Raw genomic sequence first — 25,891 nt, 5'->3', positions numbered from 1 at the left:
GTCAGACGGTTGAATACAAGTTCAAAATCAATATGAAATAAATGCTCATTTTTACAACGGATTTTTCATCAACTCCCTATATAATATGTATAAGAAACGTTTCTGATAGTCAATCTGCCGTTAACTCATTTATTTTGATTACGCCATTTCTCTCTAAAGTTTTTATGATTGTATTAACGTTTTACAAAGCAGTTTAGTTTAGTGTGCGGCTTTAATAATTTATATTATAGAAAAGAGCATAATACATCATTACAAATATAGAATTTCCCTCACGTAATCCGCTATAATTGCGATCTGCTTGTCGGAGTTTTCTAATCACTAGACCACGTGACTATGTGGGCGGAGCGATCGATAATTTGGCGACTGGTCAATTGATTGACCATCCGATAATTGCAGGTTTTTGGCAGACAGCACGGTTAAAGAAAGCCGGCCAAAATAATTCAAGAAAAACAAACTTGATCAAAGGTCTATAAATTGCGTAGATCCACTATAAAGTCCAGCGAGTTTTGTCAGTTTGTTAATCCACCGAAAATTACGAGTAACACCCATCTTATATAAACTGGAATCACAGTTCATTTTTTATACTATAAGTCATAATACTACACATAAGTATTGAGAAAACACATTTCCTCGATTAGATATAAATTATCCTAGTAGAATTTAATTGCTATGTCATGACCCAATCGCACATTCTCGGCCCTTTCCGTCAAACATCGGATAAGTACCTCGAAGGAGATAGTATGAATACACATTTCGGAAGCGGTATTGCGGTCTACCTACGCGGGCCTACGCGAATCAAAATTACATAGTGAAAACAAACATGGCCGGTTTTGCGAGTTGTTTACATTTTGCAAAGATGAAAATGGGGATTTTCTATGCTCTGAAGCCAGAGCAAGTACAAACTCTACAGGAATTATGGACGCCATCGTTGTTATTGTTTTTGTTGTTGTAACATTCTTAGAATGGTATCACGAGGGCGGACTACTTTCAACCCGTATTTCTCCCGAGGTCATAATACACTAAATAGTTTCCCTATATAATTCAATGTAAAAGCGACAACTTTGAGCGAAAATAAATGCAACATTTTGCACATAGAGACCCCCATAACCATACCTTTTCTTAAAGGCCATTCTAAGCGGAATCGATTTATGCAATAAAAAAGATATGTCATGTACAATGCAAGAAAGAACGTGACACAAATCAAAATCGACTGTTTTTGCAACTTTTTTTTTCGGCCGTTTCTTAGTGGAATGTAACCTTTTCTAGTGCAATGGTTTACTATAGTCTTCAAGTGTATCATATTTCAGGGATTCAGTAGTGAACACCTATTCATGCCCTACCATTATCTCCGCAAGATAACACCCGAATAATGGTAAAAAGTGTAAAACATGCCTTCCTGTCAACTATGATATTTTTTTAGAGAGTACAGCCCTACATGAAGCGATCATTTAGTGTATTGTAACCTATAAGACAACGTTTACTGTTAACATCGCAAAAAATTAGCACTTCTTGATACTTATAAACCTATTTTCTATGTGCATGCCAATTTTCAGACCGATCTTTCACGTAGAAATGCTTGAAAATGCATTTTATTATAACGCCTGATAAGCCACGTGGCTTTCGCGTTCGGAGCTTTGATTTATAACGGGCGTTCAGGCGTAAAACGATTACCCTAAATAATTACAATCGGTCAAAATACTGGAATATTGTTACAAGCTATGTAGAAAAATAAGTAAACAACCATTAAAACGTGTTCATGGGCTCTTTCAGCACAAATTGTTGCGATTTGAGATGCTCAAGACGAGTTTTTGTACGTTTTTTTTTCTTATTTTCCTCTGAAAACGTATTTCTTTCTTAAAAACTCACGATGCTCCTTAAATTCGTGAAACAAACGCATTTATTCCGTGAAATTTGCCAAAACGCGTCATATCTCACTAAAAAAATGATGGTTTTCTGTAAATACAGCTCCTTTGTGACTAGGCCTGGTTTTGCGTTTAGGTCATAATACACTAAATAGTTTCCCTATATAATTCAATGTAAAAGCGACAACTTTGAGCGAAAATAAATGCAACATTTTGCACATAGAGACCCCCATAACCATACCTTTTCTTAAAGGCCATTCTAAGCGGAATCGATTTATGCAATAAAAAAGATATGTCATGTACAATGCAAGAAAGAACGTGACACAAATCAAAATCGACTGTTTTTGCAACTTTTTTTTTCGGCCGTTTCTTAGTGGAATGTAACCTTTTCTAGTGCAATGGTTTACTATAGTCTTCAAGTGTATCATATTTCAGGGATTCAGTAGTGAACACCTATTCATGCCCTACCATTATCTCCGCAAGATAACACCCGAATAATGGTAAAAAGTGTAAAACATGCCTTCCTGTCAACTATGATATTTTTTTAGAGAGTACAGCCCTACATGAAGCGATCATTTAGTGTATTGTAACCTATAAGACAACGTTTACTGTTAACATCGCAAAAAATTAGCACTTCTTGATACTTATAAACCTATTTTCTATGTGCATGCCAATTTTCAGACCGATCTTTCACGTAGAAATGCTTGAAAATGCATTTTATTATAACGCCTGATAAGCCACGTGGCTTTCGCGTTCGGAGCTTTGATTTATAACGGGCGTTCAGGCGTAAAACGATTACCCTAAATAATTACAATCGGTCAAAATACTGGAATATTGTTACAAGCTATGTAGAAAAATAAGTAAACAACCATTAAAACGTGTTCATGAGCTCTTTCAGCACAAATTGTTGCGATTTGAGATGCTCAAGACGAGTTTTTGTACGTTTTTTTTTCTTATTTTCCTCTGAAAACGTATTTCTTTCTTAAAAACTCACGATGCTCCTTAAATTCGTGAAACAAACGCATTTATTCCGTGAAATTTGCCAAAACGCGTCATATCTCACTAAAAAAATGATGGTTTTCTGTAAATACAGCTCCTTTGTGACTAGGCCTGGTTTTGCGTTTAGGTCATAATACACTAAATAGTTTCCCTATATAATTCAATGTAAAAGCGACAACTTTGAGCGAAAATAAATGCAACATTTTGCACATAGAGACCCCCATAACCATACCTTTTCTTAAAGGCCATTCTAAGCGGAATCGATTTATGCAATAAAAAAGATATGTCATGTACAATGCAAGAAAGAACGTGACACAAATCAAAATCGACTGTTTTTGCAACTTTTTTTTTCGGCCGTTTCTTAGTGGAATGTAACCTTTTCTAGTGCAATGGTTTACTATAGTCTTCAAGTGTATCATATTTCAGGGATTCAGTAGTGAACACCTATTCATGCCCTACCATTATCTCCGCAAGATAACACCCGAATAATGGTAAAAAGTGTAAAACATGCCTTCCTGTCAACTATGATATTTTTTTAGAGAGTACAGCCCTACATGAAGCGATCATTTAGTGTATTGTAACCTATAAGACAACGTTTACTGTTAACATCGCAAAAAATTAGCACTTCTTGATACTTATAAACCTATTTTCTATGTGCATGCCAATTTTCAGACCGATCTTTCACGTAGAAATGCTTGAAAATGCATTTTATTATAACGCCTGATAAGCCACGTGGCTTTCGCGTTCGGAGCTTTGATTTATAACGGGCGTTCAGGCGTAAAACGATTACCCTAAATAATTACAATCGGTCAAAATACTGGAATATTGTTACAAGCTATGTAGAAAAATAAGTAAACAACCATTAAAACGTGTTCATGAGCTCTTTCAGCACAAATTGTTGCGATTTGAGATGCTCAAGACGAGTTTTTGTACGTTTTTTTTTCTTATTTTCCTCTGAAAACGTATTTCTTTCTTAAAAACTCACGATGCTCCTTAAATTCGTGAAACAAACGCATTTATTCCGTGAAATTTGCCAAAACGCGTCATATCTCACTAAAAAAATGATGGTTTTCTGTAAATACAGCTCCTTTGTGACTAGGCCTGGTTTTGCGTTTAGGTCATAATACACTAAATAGTTTCCCTATATAATTCAATGTAAAAGCGACAACTTTGAGCGAAAATAAATGCAACATTTTGCACATAGAGACCCCCATAACCATACCTTTTCTTAAAGGCCATTCTAAGCGGAATCGATTTATGCAATAAAAAAGATATGTCATGTACAATGCAAGAAAGAACGTGACACAAATCAAAATCGACTGTTTTTGCAACTTTTTTTTTCGGCCGTTTCTTAGTGGAATGTAACCTTTTCTAGTGCAATGGTTTACTATAGTCTTCAAGTGTATCATATTTCAGGGATTCAGTAGTGAACACCTATTCATGCCCTACCATTATCTCCGCAAGATAACACCCGAATAATGGTAAAAAGTGTAAAACATGCCTTCCTGTCAACTATGATATTTTTTTAGAGAGTACAGCCCTACATGAAGCGATCATTTAGTGTATTGTAACCTATAAGACAACGTTTACTGTTAACATCGCAAAAAATTAGCACTTCTTGATACTTATAAACCTATTTTCTATGTGCATGCCAATTTTCAGACCGATCTTTCACGTAGAAATGCTTGAAAATGCATTTTATTATAACGCCTGATAAGCCACGTGGCTTTCGCGTTCGGAGCTTTGATTTATAACGGGCGTTCAGGCGTAAAACGATTACCCTAAATAATTACAATCGGTCAAAATACTGGAATATTGTTACAAGCTATGTAGAAAAATAAGTAAACAACCATTAAAACGTGTTCATGGGCTCTTTCAGCACAAATTGTTGCGATTTGAGATGCTCAAGACGAGTTTTTGTACGTTTTTTTTTCTTATTTTCCTCTGAAAACGTATTTCTTTCTTAAAAACTCACGATGCTCCTTAAATTCGTGAAACAAACGCATTTATTCCGTGAAATTTGCCAAAACGCGTCATATCTCACTAAAAAAATGATGGTTTTCTGTAAATACAGCTCCTTTGTGACTAGGCCTGGTTTTGCGTTTAGGTCATAATACACTAAATAGTTTCCCTATATAATTCAATGTAAAAGCGACAACTTTGAGCGAAAATAAATGCAACATTTTGCACATAGAGACCCCCATAACCATACCTTTTCTTAAAGGCCATTCTAAGCGGAATCGATTTATGCAATAAAAAAGATATGTCATGTACAATGCAAGAAAGAACGTGACACAAATCAAAATCGACTGTTTTTGCAACTTTTTTTTTCGGCCGTTTCTTAGTGGAATGTAACCTTTTCTAGTGCAATGGTTTACTATAGTCTTCAAGTGTATCATATTTCAGGGATTCAGTAGTGAACACCTATTCATGCCCTACCATTATCTCCGCAAGATAACACCCGAATAATGGTAAAAAGTGTAAAACATGCCTTCCTGTCAACTATGATATTTTTTTAGAGAGTACAGCCCTACATGAAGCGATCATTTAGTGTATTGTAACCTATAAGACAACGTTTACTGTTAACATCGCAAAAAATTAGCACTTCTTGATACTTATAAACCTATTTTCTATGTGCATGCCAATTTTCAGACCGATCTTTCACGTAGAAATGCTTGAAAATGCATTTTATTATAACGCCTGATAAGCCACGTGGCTTTCGCGTTCGGAGCTTTGATTTATAACGGGCGTTCAGGCGTAAAACGATTACCCTAAATAATTACAATCGGTCAAAATACTGGAATATTGTTACAAGCTATGTAGAAAAATAAGTAAACAACCATTAAAACGTGTTCATGAGCTCTTTCAGCACAAATTGTTGCGATTTGAGATGCTCAAGACGAGTTTTTGTACGTTTTTTTTTCTTATTTTCCTCTGAAAACGTATTTCTTTCTTAAAAACTCACGATGCTCCTTAAATTCGTGAAACAAACGCATTTATTCCGTGAAATTTGCCAAAACGCGTCATATCTCACTAAAAAAATGATGGTTTTCTGTAAATACAGCTCCTTTGTGACTAGGCCTGGTTTTGCGTTTAGGTCATAATACACTAAATAGTTTCCCTATATAATTCAATGTAAAAGCGACAACTTTGAGCGAAAATAAATGCAACATTTTGCACATAGAGACCCCCATAACCATACCTTTTCTTAAAGGCCATTCTAAGCGGAATCGATTTATGCAATAAAAAAGATATGTCATGTACAATGCAAGAAAGAACGTGACACAAATCAAAATCGACTGTTTTTGCAACTTTTTTTTTCGGCCGTTTCTTAGTGGAATGTAACCTTTTCTAGTGCAATGGTTTACTATAGTCTTCAAGTGTATCATATTTCAGGGATTCAGTAGTGAACACCTATTCATGCCCTACCATTATCTCCGCAAGATAACACCCGAATAATGGTAAAAAGTGTAAAACATGCCTTCCTGTCAACTATGATATTTTTTTAGAGAGTACAGCCCTACATGAAGCGATCATTTAGTGTATTGTAACCTATAAGACAACGTTTACTGTTAACATCGCAAAAAATTAGCACTTCTTGATACTTATAAACCTATTTTCTATGTGCATGCCAATTTTCAGACCGATCTTTCACGTAGAAATGCTTGAAAATGCATTTTATTATAACGCCTGATAAGCCACGTGGCTTTCGCGTTCGGAGCTTTGATTTATAACGGGCGTTCAGGCGTAAAACGATTACCCTAAATAATTACAATCGGTCAAAATACTGGAATATTGTTACAAGCTATGTAGAAAAATAAGTAAACAACCATTAAAACGTGTTCATGAGCTCTTTCAGCACAAATTGTTGCGATTTGAGATGCTCAAGACGAGTTTTTGTACGTTTTTTTTTTCTTATTTTCCTCTGAAAACGTATTTCTTTCTTAAAAACTCACGATGCTCCTTAAATTCGTGAAACAAACGCATTTATTCCGTGAAATTTGCCAAAACGCGTCATATCTCACTAAAAAAATGATGGTTTTCTGTAAATACAGCTCCTTTGTGACTAGGCCTGGTTTTGCGTTTAGGTCATAATACACTAAATAGTTTCCCTATATAATTCAATGTAAAAGCGACAACTTTGAGCGAAAATAAATGCAACATTTTGCACATAGAGACCCCCATAACCATACCTTTTCTTAAAGGCCATTCTAAGCGGAATCGATTTATGCAATAAAAAAGATATGTCATGTACAATGCAAGAAAGAACGTGACACAAATCAAAATCGACTGTTTTTGCAACTTTTTTTTTCGGCCGTTTCTTAGTGGAATGTAACCTTTTCTAGTGCAATGGTTTACTATAGTCTTCAAGTGTATCATATTTCAGGGATTCAGTAGTGAACACCTATTCATGCCCTACCATTATCTCCGCAAGATAACACCCGAATAATGGTAAAAAGTGTAAAACATGCCTTCCTGTCAACTATGATATTTTTTTAGAGAGTACAGCCCTACATGAAGCGATCATTTAGTGTATTGTAACCTATAAGACAACGTTTACTGTTAACATCGCAAAAAATTAGCACTTCTTGATACTTATAAACCTATTTTCTATGTGCATGCCAATTTTCAGACCGATCTTTCACGTAGAAATGCTTGAAAATGCATTTTATTATAACGCCTGATAAGCCACGTGGCTTTCGCGTTCGGAGCTTTGATTTATAACGGGCGTTCAGGCGTAAAACGATTACCCTAAATAATTACAATCGGTCAAAATACTGGAATATTGTTACAAGCTATGTAGAAAAATAAGTAAACAACCATTAAAACGTGTTCATGAGCTCTTTCAGCACAAATTGTTGCGATTTGAGATGCTCAAGACGAGTTTTTGTACGTTTTTTTTTCTTATTTTCCTCTGAAAACGTATTTCTTTCTTAAAAACTCACGATGCTCCTTAAATTCGTGAAACAAACGCATTTATTCCGTGAAATTTGCCAAAACGCGTCATATCTCACTAAAAAAATGATGGTTTTCTGTAAATACAGCTCCTTTGTGACTAGGCCTGGTTTTGCGTTTAGGTCATAATACACTAAATAGTTTCCCTATATAATTCAATGTAAAAGCGACAACTTTGAGCGAAAATAAATGCAACATTTTGCACATAGAGACCCCCATAACAATACCTTTTCTTAAAGGCCATTCTAAGCGGAATCGATTTATGCAATAAAAAAGATATGTCATGTACAATGCAAGAAAGAACGTGACACAAATCAAAATCGACTGTTTTTGCAACTTTTTTTTTCGGCCGTTTCTTAGTGGAATGTAACCTTTTCTAGTGCAATGGTTTACTATAGTCTTCAAGTGTATCATATTTCAGGGATTCAGTAGTGAACACCTATTCATGCCCTACCATTATCTCCGCAAGATAACACCCGAATAATGGTAAAAAGTGTAAAACATGCCTTCCTGTCAACTATGATATTTTTTTAGAGAGTACAGCCCTACATGAAGCGATCATTTAGTGTATTGTAACCCCGAGTCCGATTATGATAATCTGCGAGGGGTACCGAATGTGTCATGACCATCAACATTGCAAATGGCGGACGAATTGTAACATTACACCCGCGTTCAATTCAAAGCTGGCGATTCACATTACAAGTAATGGTGATTCAATAATGGAGAAAGCATTAACTGGATTTAACAAACATTTGATAAGGTTTGTTAAACCAGATAGCAACAAGGAAAATTTTGATTATTAAAGTAAACAGGTAAGGCATTCTTAAGTGAACATATTTCGGACATGTAAAGTATTCGGATAAACAGTAATGGATATACATGTACTAGATGTTCCATGCATTAAGATTGTGTTTTGTTACAAAAGCAGTCATAGGGATGATGATAATATAATGATGATAAATATGTGATGAAAAGGTGCTACCTGTACCAGGGGACAAAAATTCCACTCGTCCGCTCGTATTGACGAGTGAAATCTTGAAAGGACGAGTGATTTTCCCTAAAGCTCTCGTCCTACAGGACGAGTGAAAAAAAGCTGATGTTAAAATATGTATTTTCTGACCAGTAAGACTATTTTTCATTAAATAAAATCATTTTCTTAAAGCATATCTATTCTGAAAGTCAAAATGAACCGGAAAATGTTATTGTAAATTTCATACAGGAGGTGCGCGTTGTGATGCGAGACTGTGTCCCCAGTAAATATTAGCTTTTTGGTGTAAACTTTGCGCCTCCATGTTGACAGGGAACCAGCCGACTGCATTCACTGTAAGTATTGATTTTAAAAGAATAATTTAGCCACAAAGTTTTAAACCAGTCTGAATTTCGTCTGATAAACGTCTGACATACAAGCGTTCTTTAAAGGGACGGGGGCGATGTTCAAACGTCCGAAACGGAAAGCACACGAGCATTAGAGAAAAAAAATTATTTTGCGTTCCTCATAAATAAAGTAACTTATTAATAGATTTCACTGCTTAACATTTCTTTTGTGATCAGCTGGCATGATAAATGAGTAAGCAGCATTTTAGCAGCGATATTGGAAACTTTATTAGTCATATCAGCCCTTTGCAATCTTTATTTCACATATATTTGAAGGACGAGTGCATGTGTTTGCAGGACGAGTGAAAATTTTAATGCACTTGCCCTGCAGGACGAGTGCAGTTTAGAAATATTTTTGTCCCCTGTGTACAAATTATTAAATACTCAAATGTGTTAAATGACTTAAATGTGTTATGACGAAGAAGATTTTAGTGAGAATTTATTGTTTTTACAAATAAACATAGTATAATGATAGAAATAATAAGTTGTAAAATAAACACGCTTTGGTTATTGATATTGTTTGCACAAACCTCTCCCTGATTTTCCAAACTTCTCCCTGTTTCAAAACAAAGGAGAAGTCACTTCTCCCTAGGGTAGTCCCTGACCATGGAAACAGACTCGAATGTATTTCAATTAAACCACTGATTATTAACACAATGAAGTTTAACAAAACATCAAAATAGTAAAGTAGTTACGCCCGCTCTGGCAATATTTACACAAATTATCAATGCTTGTGATGATTTAGTTCTGGCTACCATAACTTTAAATGTCGCTTTTTATGATTTTTGACTGGCGCGACTTTATAGTTATGGACCAACCCCATTAGGAAAGTCAACCAGAAATTCCCGAAAAGTTGACAGTTAACAAAGACCGGTCCAAAACAGCTTTTAAATGCAGTATTGGCCCAAATTAACCACTTGATCGGAAAGATTGACATTTTTCACATTTAACCGATATATTCTTTCACAAATACTATCTTAAACATTTAAAATTTATCTATTCTGCTCTAACATATTGAGAAAAACGGCGATGTGACAGACTTTCTTGAAATGCAAATCTCCCGAGATTTCACAGTCATTTGACGTTATTTCTATTTTTAGTAACATACCATGTGCTCAAATGTTTTCAAATTTAGAATGACATTTCCCGGTATTTTAGATTATTCTGGCTTGTTTTGTAAACAAATTGTAGTGTAAATACAAACTCAAAGTAAATATTATTTAAAACTACCTGATTCACACTGATATAATCCACCAGACGTAAGTTGTTAATCACAAATAATAGATTTTAGAAAATGAAAGTAATGTTTACAATTTCAGCATAAAATGTCAAGGTCAATCCGAAAGTATCCAAATGAAAACTCGTCATGTGACAAAGCGACAATGGCGTCTAAATTGTGAATTTCAGACTGATGAGTTATTTTCATCTATTGTAATATTGCATTTAAAACATTTGAACCTTAATTTATTCCTCAATGCAGTAATTTATATTCATTCACCAATATATGTAGAAATGTATCCAAGAAAATGAGCATTCTTTGATTTATAGCATGACATAAATATGTTACGACTCTGGTTGACGTTCGATACGGGGTTGGCTTCAGCGTACAGGTATGTCAATACTATATAAACTGTACGCTGAAGTTTCTTTAGCTAGTGATGATTGGATGAAAACTGTTGAACATGTTGCATTTTTAAGGCCTCAAACAATTGGTCTAGCGACACATCAACCAATATAAGCTTACCTAAATACTCCAATATCTTCAATATGGGACACAATAAACAGTAAGACAAGCAAATTTGTTGAAGTAATATTAGCGGCGAAATATATTTTGTTTATGGATGGGTGTTAATCGGTATTATCCACACAACAAATTAAGTGTAAGGTAATTTGTTTTATGCATTGCAATTCTCCTCATTGATATCAATACTCCCATGAAGTTTCATTTTGAAGTCATGTAGCGTATCTGAGATATAGCCCTGAAAAGTTACATCGTAGAAAAAAAAAAAGAATAGTAACTCTTATTTAAGAAAGTGAAGTGTTGTTGTTCTTGTGCAGGGCACTTTTCCTCATTGACATCTATACAGCCATAAAGTTTCATGTTGATATCTTATATAGTTTCTGAGATATAGCCCTTACAAATTTTGTGACAGGCTGAACGACAGACAGACAACGCCAATTCTATATCCCGCCGCCTTAGCAAATGATAACAAGGTGTCAGAGGCGGAAAACTGGCTAATCCTTTAATTAACAGGGCTCAACAAAAACATAAGAACTATCTATCCTAACGATAAGAACTATCTATCCTAACGATAAGAACTATCTATCCTAACGATAAGAACTATCTGTCCTAACGATAAGAAATATCTATCCAAACGATAAGAACTATCTATCCTAACGATAAGAACTATCTATCTTTACGATAAGAACTATCTATCCTAACGATAAGAACTATCTATCCTAACGATAAGAACTATCTATCCTAACGATAAAAACTATCTATCCTAGCGATAAGAACTATCTATCCTAACGATAAGAACTATCTATCCTAACGATAAGAACTATCTATCCTAACGATAAGAACTCTCTATCCTAACGATAAGAACTCTCTATCCTAACGATAAGAACTATCTATCCTAACGATAAGAACTATCTGTAAACTACCTTGGTAGTAAGCTGAAAGGAGGAGAAATCAAACCCCTCTAGACTATATGTATGATTACTAGAACACGCATGTTTTCCTTTACTTCCAATTGGCCTAGACTTTGTTCTGCTGATTTTAAAGCAATAATTGGCTTGAAATTCAAATGGCCAAAAATGTGTTTTTTCCCTAATCCAGTTTTAATATTCCCAATTGATTGCGTGACGGTCAAATGTTTAAAGATAGGTTTGTACAGTGTAAATATAAAGACTTTAGCAGTTGTAATAATCATTTCACTGATTTGTTTAAGATCAGGATTTTTTCATCAACACTTACGCAAATGTTGTCAAAAATAAAACTATACTTTTTCCCTATTTGCAGCAAACTGATGCTAAAATTCCCAATTTCATGGGTAAAGGGCATACTACAACAAGGGCTGTTTGTAAAACATGCATGCCCCCCATATGGGCTGTCCGTTGTAGTGGCAGCCATTCTGTGAATACGATTTTTGTCACTGTGACCTTGACCTTTGACCTAGTGACCTGAAAATCAATAGGGGTCATCTGCGGGTCACGATCAATGTACCTATGAAGTGTCATGACCCTAGGCAAAAGCGTTCTTGAGTTATCATCCGAAAATCATTTTACTATTTCGGGTCACCGTGACCTTGACCTTGTGACCTCAAAATCAATAGGGGTAATCTGCAAGTCATGATCAATCTACCTATGAAGTTTCATGATCCTAGGCGTATGCGTTCTTGAGCTATCATCTGAAAACCATTTACTATTTCCGGTCACCGTGACCTTGACCTTTGACCTTGTGACCTCAAAATCAATAGGGGTCATCCGCGAGTCATGATCAATCTACCCATGAAGTTTCATGATCCTAGGCGTATGTGTTCTTGAGTTATCATCCGGAAACCATTTTACTATTTCGGGTCACCGTGACCTTGACCTTTGACCTAGTGACCTCAAAATCGATAGGGGTCATCTGCAAGTCATGATCAATCTACCCATTAAGTTTCATGATCCTAGGCGTATGCGTTCTTGAGTTATCATTCAAAAACCATTTTACTATTTCTGGTCACCGTGACCTTGACCTTTGACCTAGTGACCTCAAAATCAATAGGGGTCATCTGCGAGTCATGATCAATGTACCTATGAAGTTTCATGATCCTAGGCCCAAGCGTTCTTGAGTTATCATCTGACAACCACCTGGTGGACGGACCGTCCGACAGACCGACCGACAGACCGACCGAAAGACCGACATGAGCAAAGCAATATACCCCCTCTTCTTCGAAGGGGGGCATAAAAATAAGGAGAACAAGCAAATTCGTTGAATTGATATCCATCGCCAATATGCTTCTGGACACAAAAGTGTTTTATTTGACACTAAAAAAAGCATTTTTTCAAGATACAAAGGGCCGTTATTTACGGATGGTGTACAATGCCATTTGGCGTGCATCATTCTGTTATCTATATATATACTCATACCCAGTTTGAATGAAATCCGAAAAAGCACTTCCAAGATGTGGCTCCGGATGGACAGACCGAAGATCGGACGGAGAGACGGACGGATGGACGGACAACGCCAAAACAATATCCCTCCGCCCATGGCGTGGGATAAAAAGCCATGCTCAGTTACCTTTTGTATATCCATGGCAGCGAGGGCCCTCTGTTCAGCCAGCGTGAGTTCCTTGCTGTTGTCTTGTACTACATTCTCACTACCGTGCAACAAGGCCGCCACAGCCATCTCCAGCGGGGTCCTCGGCTACAGAAACAAGGGATTGGTTGTGACAGTAATACAATGCAGGAGTCCCAAAGCTCTACTAGGGACCTTTCGGTTTTAATTGATATTGCCCTTCATCTGGACATGTGTAAGGTGTAATAATCAAATTTATTTATTTTGCTTAAATCCATATAACAATTTTCATGTATACCAACTTTCAAACATCAAATGTCTTTGAAGTGGCATAATATTTTGAAATAGCAATCACCTTAAGATTGACTAACGGTTGCTTAAGTTTAATGAAAACCTCCAACAGTGGAAGACTGGCAAAATCACATAGGTTTCACATATATATATTTATATATATATATATATATATATAACTCTCATGGGTTAACAACAATTGTTTGTATTTTCCCTTCAATAAAGATTTATATAGTTGCATTTTTTTTGCAATTGGTGATTTAACGCTTTGCCTCCCAACTCCAAATTGATATTTTTTAGCTGAGAAAAAGCAATAAATTATATTTTGTCATAAGCAATACTGATTTTACGCAATGAAATCACTATACCTGGAATCTCTGCACCAGCTGGTCTGTAGTGACCACAGAGAAATCCTGTTTGTGTAGCGGGAATTGGAGCTGCTCTGCCTGCAAACATCAATGATCCAATGAGACTGAACAGGGCTTAATGCATGTAAGTAAAGTGACGTACTAGATTAGCCTGTGCAGTCCACACAGGCTAATCAGGGATGAGACTTTCTGCTATAATGACATTTTTGTTTAAAGTAAATCTCTTCTGAGCAAAACTGCAGTTTACGCGGAAAATGTCGTCCTACATTAGCCTGTTCTTACGCCACAGGCTTACCTAAGAAGAAACTTTATGCAAATGCATTAAGCCTAATTTTCCAAGAACGCAGCTCAAATGGTTAGCCTGCTGATGGGTCCGATGGTTCAAACAAATTGATCATCCATTATAATAACCATATTTACTTTTCAAATGCAAATAGATGAAATAATCCAGGGATGTATTCATTTATCAATGCACTAATTCAGCGCAAAGTTTAACTCGTTCTGAAGAAACAAGCCTTCATATCAATGGTCATGTCAGTAACAGCCTTTCTGTTCTGATTGCATTTGAAGTTTACCTTCCTGTTTTCCTTGACAGTTGGTTCCCACTTGGACAAGTCATGTGTAGTGGCCTCGTATGCCGTTGTACGACAGATCTGTAAATACAGTCAGCATAATATGCTCATGGCTTTGTTGAAAGTTATACTTCAAAAAGTATATGTGTCTTGTTCTGAGAAAACTGGGATTAATTAATGTGCGTAAAGTGTTGTATCAGATTAGCCTGTGCAGTCCGCACAGGCTAATCAGGGACGACACTTTCCGCCTAAACTTGAATTTTGGTAAGGAGGGACTTTCTTGAAACTAAAAATACCATAAAAGCGGAAAGTGTCGTCCCTGATTAGCCTGTGCGGACTGCACAGGCTAATCTGGGACAACACTTTACGCACATGAATTAAGCCCAGTTTTTTCAGAACACGACACATATATACATTCAATGTTGACATGTGAAAAAATATAATATAAAATACCTTAACACTATGCCAAATTACTGAAACCTAAAGTAGCAATCAATGAACACTATGTTTCACAATTACAACAAATGTCAGTAACAAAACATGAAAACTATGTTTTACAATTACAACAACCTCAAGTAACAATCAATAAACACTATGCTTTACAACTACAACAAACCACAGTAAAAATAAATGAACACCATATTTTACAATTACAACACCCTTAAGTAAAAATCAAAGAACACTTTTGTATTATGACAACAACAAAATAATCAATCAACAAGGCTATTATCAAGCAATATGGTGCCCTACCGGCTCCACCATTGTCAGAAATTCCACCATTTTCAGAATATTTTTTTGTTGCCATAACAACCACAATTTTTGAAGTAGGAACAAAATGACGTGCATAATGTCCATATTGCCATCTATCCATGTTCCAAGTTTCATGAAAAAATATTCAGAACTTTTAAAGTTATCGCAGGAGCCAGATAACCACCATTTTCAGCAGTATTTCAAGTCTATTTGTTGCCATAGCAACCAAAATTTTTGACGTAGGAACAAAATAAAATGACATGCATAATGGCCATATTGCCATCTATCCATGTTCCAAGTTTCATGAAAAAATATTAAGAACTTTAAAAGTTATTGCAGAATCCAGAAAAGTGTGACGGACGGACGGACTGACGGAAGGACGGACTGACAGACGGAGCGCAAACCTTAAGTCCCCTCCGGTGATACCGGTAGGGGACAATAAAAACCATGCTTCAGGAGTACAGCAAAGCTTAAGTTTAAATAAATGGCAAAAACTGAGAGTTATTAAGTATATAAAGGATGTAGCACCAGTACTTGATCCCTGCACTAGTAAATTTTGAACCATGGTTAATATATTTATAGACATCTTGTAACATTATTCTGATCCAAATAAAAAATATAAGAGATTTTAGGCTAGAGAATTCCTGCTAGCAAAATCCAACAGCTGATTTTGATGCATGACAATCACAGTGGCCTTAGCCCAACAGATACACCTAACATGTACAGTTGTTTCCAGACATACCTTTGCCTTCTCATGTTTTGGCAGTGGTGTTGACACCGTCTGCTTGTGTTTCTGGATGACAGAGAGCTGTTGTTTTAGGGTGCCATGTTCGGTTGTCTCTTTCAATGATCCCACCAGCTCATGTAGCTTCACTTTTGTAACAGCATCTTAAACACAGTAAATGAAAATAGTCACAGGTTTTATATTAGTTTCTAGATTGAAATGTACATGTTGACTTCCTTGGTTTTAAGGAACAGGAAAGGTTATAAAAACTGAGTTACAACAGCCATCCGTTGCAAATGAAATTATTTAACAAATGACTGCTTAATATGCAATAAACTACTCACTTAAGTCATCAAATATGGCAAAGTATTTTAACATGACAGGCTAGCTAAAAAAAATAAAAATTATCAACACAAGATTTTTGTTTTTATGAATATGTTAATTTTAGACCATCAAAGCAAGATTTGTATTATGTAACAGTGTTAAATTCAAAATCATGAACAAACAGGTTACATACCAGCAACAGACGAGAACTGAAACTCAGAAATCTTGCCACTGTTGATCACAGTTCGTTGTGACAGACTATTTCTGAAAGGAAAAATACTGATATTGTCAAGTCAATCGATGGGCAAAAAAGAACTTTTGCCAAGTGGAACAAAAATACAAATGTACGGGATGTTAACATGTACAAAACAGAAAATATTTTGATGAAGGCTAAATGCTGTCAAAGTTAAAAAGATCTCTGCTGGTAGAGGAAAACTAAACAATTGTAAAGTCCAAGTGGATCTTCACTATATTTCTGATAATATATATATATCAGATTTATATATGCAGCACACACAGGCATATCAGGAATGACCCTCCCTTTCCACCTGAACTGGATGTTCCCTAAGAAGAGACCATCTTTAAACAAACAAGAGCTGTGTTTGTGAAACACAATGCCCCCTACTGCGCCGCTTGGACCTTTGACCATATATTTGACCTTTGACTTTGAAGGATGACCTTGACCTTTTGCCACTCAAAATGTGCAGCTCCATGAGATACACATGCATGCCAAATATCAAGTTGCTATCTTCAATATTGCAAAACTTGACCTTTGACCTTTTGCTTTGACTTGATGGATGACCTTGACCTTTCACTACTCAAAATGTGCAGCTCCATGAGATACACATGCATGCCAAATATCAAGTTGCTATCTTCAATATTGCAAAACTTGACCTTTGACCTTTCGCTTTAAATTTGATGGATGACCTTGACCTTTCACCACTCAAAATGTGCAGCTCCATGAAATACACATGCATGCCAAATATCAAGTTGCTATCTTCATTATTGAAGTTTTGGGACAGACAGACACACACATACAATTACAGACAGACAGACAGGCTAAAAACAATATACCCCCGATCATTCGATCTGTACATAAAAATACCATTTAAGCGGAAAGACTCGTCCCTGATTAGTATGTGTGGACTACACACGCTACTCTGGAATATTTGTGAACATGCATTAAGCCCCATTTTTCCCTAGAGTGCTGATCATTTATAATTTATGTACTCACTTTTTTTTGCCATCAAGGGCTGAGATTGCATCAAGTAATTGGTTGTGTTTCCTGTCATCAGCTAGATCCTAAAAGCAAAATGTGTCATTAATTTTTAATGGATTAATAAATGCATTAATAATAGACTTGTTTACAAATAAAGGTACGATTTAATTTCAATTAATGACGGACCAGGTTTGTAGAAGATGCATGATATTGAAAATACACATACAAACAAAAATACACAGTGATTTAAGTCATAAAGTTAATGTTCACATATAAATAAAATATTATGCTTGCTATACCTCAAACATTACATTTAAAAGTGGTAACTTAATTTTTCCAATTCACTGAGTGGCATACCATATGGTTGGGCAAGACATTCCATGAACTTGTCTTTTAAAACTAGGCTCTTTGACAAGGTATATATGCTTTTTAAACTCGAATATCAGCCTGATGATACACAGACATATTGCAACCTAACCTCTTCGTCACTTTCTGCAGCAAGAGATTCCCACTGGTCACTCTCCAGAGCCATCTTTCGATACCTGAACATGGGAACAAGCATTTCCGGTATAACCATAGAGTTGGTAATACACATATCTTAATAAAGCACAAATTAAAACGTTAATTAAAGCTATTTGTGATTGATAATTACTAAATTATAATTTATCAACTGTGATTAATCAACCTAATAAATTTTTGTAAGTCTAAAAATTCTTATTTAGGGTTATAATTTTATTCTTTTTATTTGCAATTGAAAATTTGCAAAAAGATTTTCATGTGTCAGGGCCCTCAATCTATTAAATCTGCCGCAGAAATTCAGCGGCAGTCCCCCACCTGAAAAGTAAACTTTTTTCCCCTTTTGGGGGAAAAAATTCCCCCTAAAAAAATAAAAATAATTTTTAATAGAAAGATGTGTCTCATGTTTATCTCAATTCTATTTCAATTTAATCTTTGCAAACATACTAAATTATGAAAAATGCAATGAATATAGTGCAAACATGTACAAATGTAATAATGAGAGAGTAAGTAAAAAAATCCCCCAAAAAGGGAAACGCCGCGAAAATTCCCCCTCCTAAGGGCTGCGGACCCCTTCCCCCAAAGGAGCAGGATGGGATAACCAACAGGAATCAGGTAAGCAGCACCATCATGCGATTTAGATCTACATATTTTCCAAGCATTGTGCACACGAATATTAATACAATAGCTTAATTAACGCATATATATCAAATTGTTAGATTAGAAGGAACGAACAAAATTTACCATCCGAAAATAAAGCATCCGAATTTTACTCACTCCAATAATATGCTGCTTTGATGTTTAGAATTACGTATTAAGTGTATTATAACATATCATTGTGGTTTCATAAGGAAAGGCTTATAAATTTCACATACACATAACCAAACAATGTATTCATAAGGTACAAAATAACTACCGCAATTTTCACGTGTTTATATCGGAAGTTGGCGAATGTTGGTTCTTGGTCTACGAAAGACTTCCGTTTTACAAAACTTACCTCCCTTGTGTTACTAATGACAACGTATCAAGCGGCACCTGTCATTTGTTAAAAGGTTTGTTATTGTTGTTTAATTGTATAGAAATAGAATAATCACACAATTCAGAGTAGGTATATTTTATTTGTACAAAACTGCAAATGCATTAATGAATGAAGCCTATGTTTTTGCTAACCCTAATCATGGCCTTGACAGTTGACGCGATTGTTTATCAATGAAAACGAAAGGATGAAATTAATCTGGCTGGATCATTTATCTGTTTTATTACAATATTCATGTTATCATGGGGTTTATTGCCCGGTAAATATCACCACGGCTGTATTAATTAATGGTTTAAGTCTGTTTTATTCATCTGTAAAATAATATGTGTGTTTGATGTTTGTTTAATTATTAAAAGGCTAGTGCTAGTAAACAATTATTCACACTTTTTTATATTAATCTCCTTTTAAAAAATAATGTCATAATGATTTTTTGTTTAAAAAAACATTAATTTTAGACTCTGTTTCAAACTATGACTAATATTGAAAATGCTCACTGGTAAACACTACCTTGTAGTTCATTTGTTTAAGGATTTATGTGAAAACTAAGACATCAATTTATAACCTTCAAATCAAATCAAAATTTATGTATTGTCGGTATGAGAATAACATGTATATAACATAACCTATGTATAGCTTTTGACCCACCTAATTATTTCAAATTCTTGTAGTCATATTTGTAATACTGCTCATTTCAGGAAATGGGTCCACTGCCAAAGGGTACCCGTACGGCCCACATTAAGGCTAGTCATGGCCCAGACACCAATATGTTGAAGTTTTATGTCACACAGAACTCTACAACATATGGGAAGCACTACGAGAACTATAAGCCACGTTCAGGCCACCATACAGGAACAGGATATTTGTCAAATTTCCGCCCTGCTGTCTATTATAACCAAAGACTTGACAGCCAAGATAACCCCACATTAGCGTATGTTTATTTTGTATTATAATAGTTGTTCTAGTAATGTATTCATTATTTTGTTGAGATGTATATCATCTGTAAGGATGATCATGTGGTAAGAAGAGAAATTAAAATAAATGTCGCTATATTTGTAACAATCAATTTAGTCCATGGCTATGTATAATCCCGACTATTGACTTCCCAAAATATCTATATATACATTTATAGTTTTTAAATTAACATTTCAAACTGCACACATCTAGTTAAAGAGTTGTTGTTTATTTTTCATTATACTTTCAAACCATTATTATTTGCCAAGCATGAATTTTCGTATATTTCGTCAGTAGACCAATTTACGAATTTAAGTTTGTAACAAATAATTATTTCCAATGCTCAAAAAAAGATGAATGAGTTACCGTAGAAATGGGAGGCATTTATATCCCACATAATACATGCATGCATCCTGCGTCTGTCTTTTGACACTTGACATTTTATGTTAAACGCTATTGCAGTAAAGCAGTATCAATAGCAATGACTTCGTTTATGTAGAATAGTAATGATTATCGCTAAGTTTTAATGATTTTTTACCAATTGTGTGTATTGTATTTGTTCAGGGATAATGAGAAGACAATACACCGCATATCAAAGACAATAAATGCAATTGAAAGATGACAATGTTTGATCAACTTCAAACCTTGAGAAGGGTCATTTACTCCCATTAATTCACTAATCATAACAATGTACTAGTTAATTGGCATGTTATAAGAAGGGCCAGCTACTATCACCTCATAACCATGGACTAGTTAAATGGCATGTAAATAAAAATGGTCCACTTCCTGCAAGTGACTCACAAGTGACCCCTCCTTCTACCCTGATTTATTGCAAACAAGTATTACAACAAAATCATCTAAATGACCGACAAATTTTATTGTTTTCAAAATCAGAAATTAGCCCATTTTTGTGCTGAAGAAATAGTAAGTTGTTGAAAAACTACAAAAAATGTATCTGACAAAATAAATGGTTTCACAGTATGTCATCATCAAAACTAGTAGTTTGGAGAAGCAATCCCTATTTCTGAAAGGTGTTATTACTTAACAGCAAAAATCTGCAACAAGCACAATTATTGAAACTGCTGCCATTACTAGATATCACCATGCATAGCAGATTTAATGAGCATGGGTATCAACCATGCAATTTCTAATATTCAATAATAAAATAAGTTAAAGCCCAGTTAAAAGAATCACAAGTTAAAATCTTATGGACTTACTCTTGTTTTTTACACTACTTTAATCATGTGTTGTTTCCAATAATGTTGCTAAAATGTATCAGGCAATTCCTTTATTTCAGTCGAATTTGTGCCCAGAACTACCGCAGCCTAACAAGTATTGACTTTCAACCATCCAGAGAAAACCAGGGGCATGAACCTCTGCCTTTTAGCTGCCATCAGGTTGGCTCAGGATTTGTTCGACAGAAGCCCATAACCACACCACTGGAACGAGAGGTACTCAAACAAAATTGTACAGTGGCACGGTTATGCAAGATATTACACTACGATGATATTTTATTATTCTTTAAATTTTTTTATATTTCTTAGGTTCAGATTAATTGTATCTCAATTTATGTTTAAATTTTAAGTTTTTAGGGAATTAGCTTACTGACATTTGGCACTTAAATTAAAATAAAATTACAATACTATACTATAAATTGTATGCCATTTTAATCACACAATCCGTTAGAGGGTTAGCAGCAAATTATTGTATCTTATAAAGCAATTTCAAGCACATACAAAAGTTTTGCACTCAGCGGGAATGTATTCTAGGTGAAGGGTGTCTTCATTGACACGCGGGCTGCCTCGGCGCCTGCGAGCATTCTCCCAAAGGCCAAACCTCTGCTGCATTCCCTGAGGGCTAAAGACCCTGTGGAACTGGAGAACTCAGGATATGTAAGTATTACTACCAGTTTAATTGACCATTGTTTGGAAAAACCAGGCTTAATGCATGTGCCTAAAGTGTCAGACCATGTAAGCCTGTGAACTCTGCACCATGCAGCTAATCAGGAACAACATTTTCCGCTTTCATTAAAAGTTTCTTTTAAAGAAAGTATTTTCTAACAAAAATACAGTCCAGGCAAAAATTGTCGTGTCAGATAAGCCTGTGCAGTTTGCACAGGGTAATGTAAGACGACACTTTATGCACATGTATTAAGATCTTTTTTCCAGAGAAAAGCTCAATCAGGATTGGGACAGAGTGCATCATCTGCTGTAAACAGTTAAATAAAAATAAAATAATCCGTGCTCTGTAAATTAGCGTTGATTAATTAGATATACTATATTGCGTGTAACATTATTGCGCACATGGGTGTTCAACAATGGGTGGAAACATAGATGCGAACAATGCCAAAGGTGTCTCATATGTCTGACAAAAATGTGACAAGCTGAGTAGTGACAAATTAACTTTTGTTAATCAAATAAAAAAGGGAACATTGGTAAAAACAATTCAGACCATCTTATAGTAAGTAAATTTACTTAACCCTTTCCCACTCAGAAGCAAATTGAAAATGGCTATGTGCAAACAGCATGAAACCAGAACAGCCTGCGAGTAACTCGCAGTCTGTTCAGGTTTGATGCTGTTTTCTACCTTAGGGCTGGAAATAAAGCCTTTCAAACTTGAATATATTAAGAAAGGACTTAAATTTAATTGATTATAAGAGACTTCAAATGCACCAAAGTGCATTTCTGAATGGTAAAGGGCTATTACAGGTGAATGGTGATATAATTAGTCCTCTTTGGTGCCTCTGGTTCCTGCAATTACTTAAAAGCACCTTGGCTTGGTTGATGTAACTGAGTAACTGGATAGAGGGCCATATGGGCAATATGTACATTCATTTTCTTTTCCCAGGCAAAAAATAATTGCTGTTGGTATATTTGCAGAAATAAGTAAAAACTGTGATAATTCCAAAAGTACTATAGAATGGTTAATACCACTCAGTTTATTGATAGAGGGCCGTATGGGAATATGCAGGTTATTTCAATGTTTTTGCACAAAACAAATGGTGGTTGCTATTGTTACAGAGATGAGTGAAAGCTCAAATCTGGATCCTGCCATAACTATAAGTACTTAGGCCAGGTTGATGAAAACTATGGAGAATGTGAGACAACATTAATTGCTTCTGTGACAAAACTCTGGTTTTCTTTTTGAATCACTGCCCAGTGCGTGCTCTTTTTTATGTGGGAAGAGGCATCACTCCCTCAATCAAGGTTGAACCTGTATTTTACACGTTTCGATACTTTACATATTGCTTTGTGTTGTAGGGTCCGAAGTACATGTTGTCAGAAACCAAGCAGAGATTTCTAGGAGCTCAGCCTGACAGAAGTAAGTGCATGAACAAGTTGCTTACGACTGCGTCTGTACACAGGGCTCACATTGACTTTAGAAATTATTCAGCAATCTTTACAACATGTTGATATTTTATAGGGTTTATGAAAAAATCTAATCAATTAACGGTAAGAATATTTTGAGATAAAATTTTGTTATTGCAGCTATTACTGGTCCGCTCAAAAAGCAGAATGAGCTCTGATGCTACATGTAAATGTGCAGTGCTATTAACTTTGTCTGTTCAATAATGTGAAGGTTACATATGTTTTTCTCATATATGTATTACAAGGCATATGCAGTCACAACCTTTGACATTTATGAGTACATCCAGTTACTTTAGTTGTATAATGATTTCTGTTTGAAAAAAGTTAAGTTTGTTGTACTGTTGTGATCTATGTGTTTGACATTGTGAGTGTAAGTCAACAGCATTAATTTTGTTTTCATATGATCCCAGTTGTAAAGATAGAAACATGTGATGGTGATATAATTTGAATTAATCCTCGATATTATCAAGTATTATCACTTATAAAAACACTGGAGAAATAAGTAGTACATATTGTTACCATAAATCTGTAACGTGTGTTCTCCCATCGTCCCAATAATCTTGGAGTGGGCTTCATGAATTCTTCCTTAAACTTATTTATAAGATCTCGACGTTATATTATTGCATTTAATTGTTTTTAATTTGCTGAACTGAGATGCATATTGTTTTGGCAATTTGTATCTCTTGTTTATTATGTGTATCATTGTATGAGAACTTGTACCATTGCTTTTTCCAACACAGATGGAGTTAGTTATTACCATGGTAAACTTGAATAATTAATTAGCTGATTATTAGTTTTATATGTGTAGATCCTTTTATCTTAGGTCTTCAAACTTCAGAGTATGTATGTTATTTTGCCCCCGGTAGGGTGGCATATAGCAGTTGAACTGTCCATCAGTCCGTCTGTCAGTCTGTGCTTCCATCCGAAAACTTTAACATTGGTCATAACTTTTGCAATATTGAAGATAGCAACTTGATATTTGGCATGCATATGTATCTCATGGAGCTGCACATTTTGAGTGGTAAAAGATCAAGGTCATCCTTCAAAGTCAAAGGTCAAATATATGGCTTCAAAGCTTCGCAATAGGGGCATTGTGTTTCGGGACAAAACACATCTCTTGTAGTTCTTATATTATAAAATGCTCCAAAATAGCATAGATCATCCTTATTTATTTCATGTATTTTAGATAGTATTTTTGTCAAACAGATTTTCCTTTCTTTCGCCTAAATGCTATGGGATTTTTTAGAAATCAGAAACTTTTTGTTTTAGCATGATTAATAATAATTATTTAATACTGAATAAGCTATTAAATGCTGTACATTACATTCATATGTTCTAATATATTCAACATAAAAATGTCATTTATTCTGTATATGTAATTTAATAATAGGCTACCAGTTATCAAAATTTTAGCATGTGTAACTGCCATCCTCCTTTTCCTCTTGTTTTTATATGTAGTTACCAGATTTCACAATCTTATTTCATTCCTGATTGCTTGACACAGCATCCCAAAGTTTGTCAGTCTTCTTCCAATATTGTCTTCTTGTTCTGTCTTGAAATCACATCAATAGTTTTGTATTAAAAACCCCGTTAAAGTTCTTTCTCACTTTGTGTCGAAGTTAGTAATATAATTTTGATTTAATAATTATTTTTTTTATAAAAATATATAATCTCTTCGTCTATCGTACTTCATTTGTAAGTTTGTTCTGACCACATGTTTAAGCTGATATTAAATACTTTGTGTTAGTTGAAGTTTCAGAAGTCCTGTCATGTTTTCATTGATACTGTTTTGAATCTCAAATCAGACAGTATGCATACCAGCTATTAATTAAACAACATGAATTAACCCTTTCCCACTCAGAGGCAAAGACTGAAAAGGCTATGTGCAAACAGCATAAAACCCCAGAACAGCCTGTGAGTAACTTACTGTGTGTTCAGCTGGTTTTTTGAGCTCGGCTGTTTTTCGGAGAAAACCCGAAGTTTGTCATAGCCAGCGTGTCGCCATCGTGTTATTGCAAAACCTTAACATTTTGTTAAGGTTTTGAACATTGGCTCTAAAATCCAAAGTGCTTCACCTACAACTCTTGAAACTTCTATGTAGCTTCCCTTGATGAGTTCTGCATGCCACACCCAGTTTTGGGTCTATCTGGTCAAAGGTTCAAGCGTCACTGTGATCTCTTAAAAAAAAAAAAATTCTGACAAGCTTTAATTTATTAAAAACTGCACCCGCAATGGAGCGTCACATGGCACCCGTTATGCAGTGCTCTTGTTCTGTTTGCTGCTCATCGGTATCTAAGGG

The 25,891-nt window shown here is 35.2% G+C and overlaps 3 protein-coding genes across 7 annotated transcripts in view; 1 reads left to right on the top strand and 2 right to left on the bottom strand.

Moving 5' to 3' along the window:
* Positions 1-15,466, bottom strand: part of LOC127848740 (U3 small nucleolar RNA-associated protein 14 homolog A-like) — a 31,726-nt gene extending 16,260 nt beyond the window's left edge. Inside the window, exons 1-4 of the mRNA XM_052381361.1 lie at positions 15,455-15,466; positions 14,708-14,785; positions 14,133-14,210; positions 13,477-13,602 (exon numbers count right to left, since the gene is read on the bottom strand). Coding sequence (XP_052237321.1) covers positions 13,477-13,602; positions 14,133-14,210; positions 14,708-14,785; positions 15,455-15,466 — 294 coding nt within the window. The remainder of the gene's footprint in view (positions 1-13,476; positions 13,603-14,132; positions 14,211-14,707; positions 14,786-15,454) is intronic.
* A 601-nt stretch (positions 15,467-16,067) lies between these two features.
* Positions 16,068-19,230, bottom strand: LOC127848335 (U3 small nucleolar RNA-associated protein 14 homolog A-like). Of its 3 annotated transcripts, none has more exons than XM_052380731.1 (5): positions 19,154-19,230; positions 18,200-18,263; positions 17,737-17,804; positions 16,696-16,766; positions 16,068-16,342 (listed from the first exon to the last, which is right to left on the bottom strand). In XM_052380731.1, the coding sequence occupies exons 2-5, from the start codon at positions 18,251-18,253 to the stop codon at positions 16,083-16,085; spliced, it is 453 nt and encodes a 150-aa protein (XP_052236691.1). In that variant the 5' UTR covers positions 18,254-18,263; positions 19,154-19,230; the 3' UTR covers positions 16,068-16,082. The 3 variants fall into 3 exon arrangements, with proteins under 3 accessions (XP_052236691.1, XP_052236713.1, XP_052236702.1); XM_052380753.1 differs by having other exon boundaries at positions 19,015-19,155; XM_052380742.1 differs by lacking the exon at positions 19,154-19,230 and adding an exon at positions 18,982-19,123.
* Positions 19,216-24,401, top strand: LOC127848317 (protein phosphatase 1 regulatory subunit 32-like). 3 transcript variants are annotated; one of them, XM_052380711.1, is made up of 6 exons: positions 19,216-19,289; positions 19,969-20,201; positions 21,522-21,675; positions 21,994-22,116; positions 23,485-23,545; positions 24,333-24,400. In XM_052380711.1, the coding sequence occupies exons 2-6, from the start codon at positions 19,972-19,974 to the stop codon at positions 24,365-24,367; spliced, it is 603 nt and encodes a 200-aa protein (XP_052236671.1). In that variant the 5' UTR covers positions 19,216-19,289; positions 19,969-19,971; the 3' UTR covers positions 24,368-24,400. The 3 variants fall into 3 exon arrangements, with proteins under 3 accessions (XP_052236671.1, XP_052236679.1, XP_052236665.1); XM_052380719.1 differs by having other exon boundaries at positions 19,263-19,341; positions 24,333-24,401; XM_052380705.1 differs by lacking the exon at positions 19,216-19,289 and adding an exon at positions 19,396-19,532 and having other exon boundaries at positions 24,333-24,401.
* The last annotated feature ends 1,490 nt before the right edge of the window (positions 24,402-25,891 follow it).

The sequence above is a fragment of the Dreissena polymorpha genome, chromosome 1, assembly GCF_020536995.1.
Source record: "Dreissena polymorpha isolate Duluth1 chromosome 1, UMN_Dpol_1.0, whole genome shotgun sequence".
NCBI lineage: Eukaryota > Metazoa > Mollusca > Bivalvia > Myida > Dreissenidae > Dreissena > Dreissena polymorpha.
The sequence above is the reverse complement of the archived record's forward strand: the minus strand, read 5'-3'. Positions and strand labels throughout refer to the sequence as shown.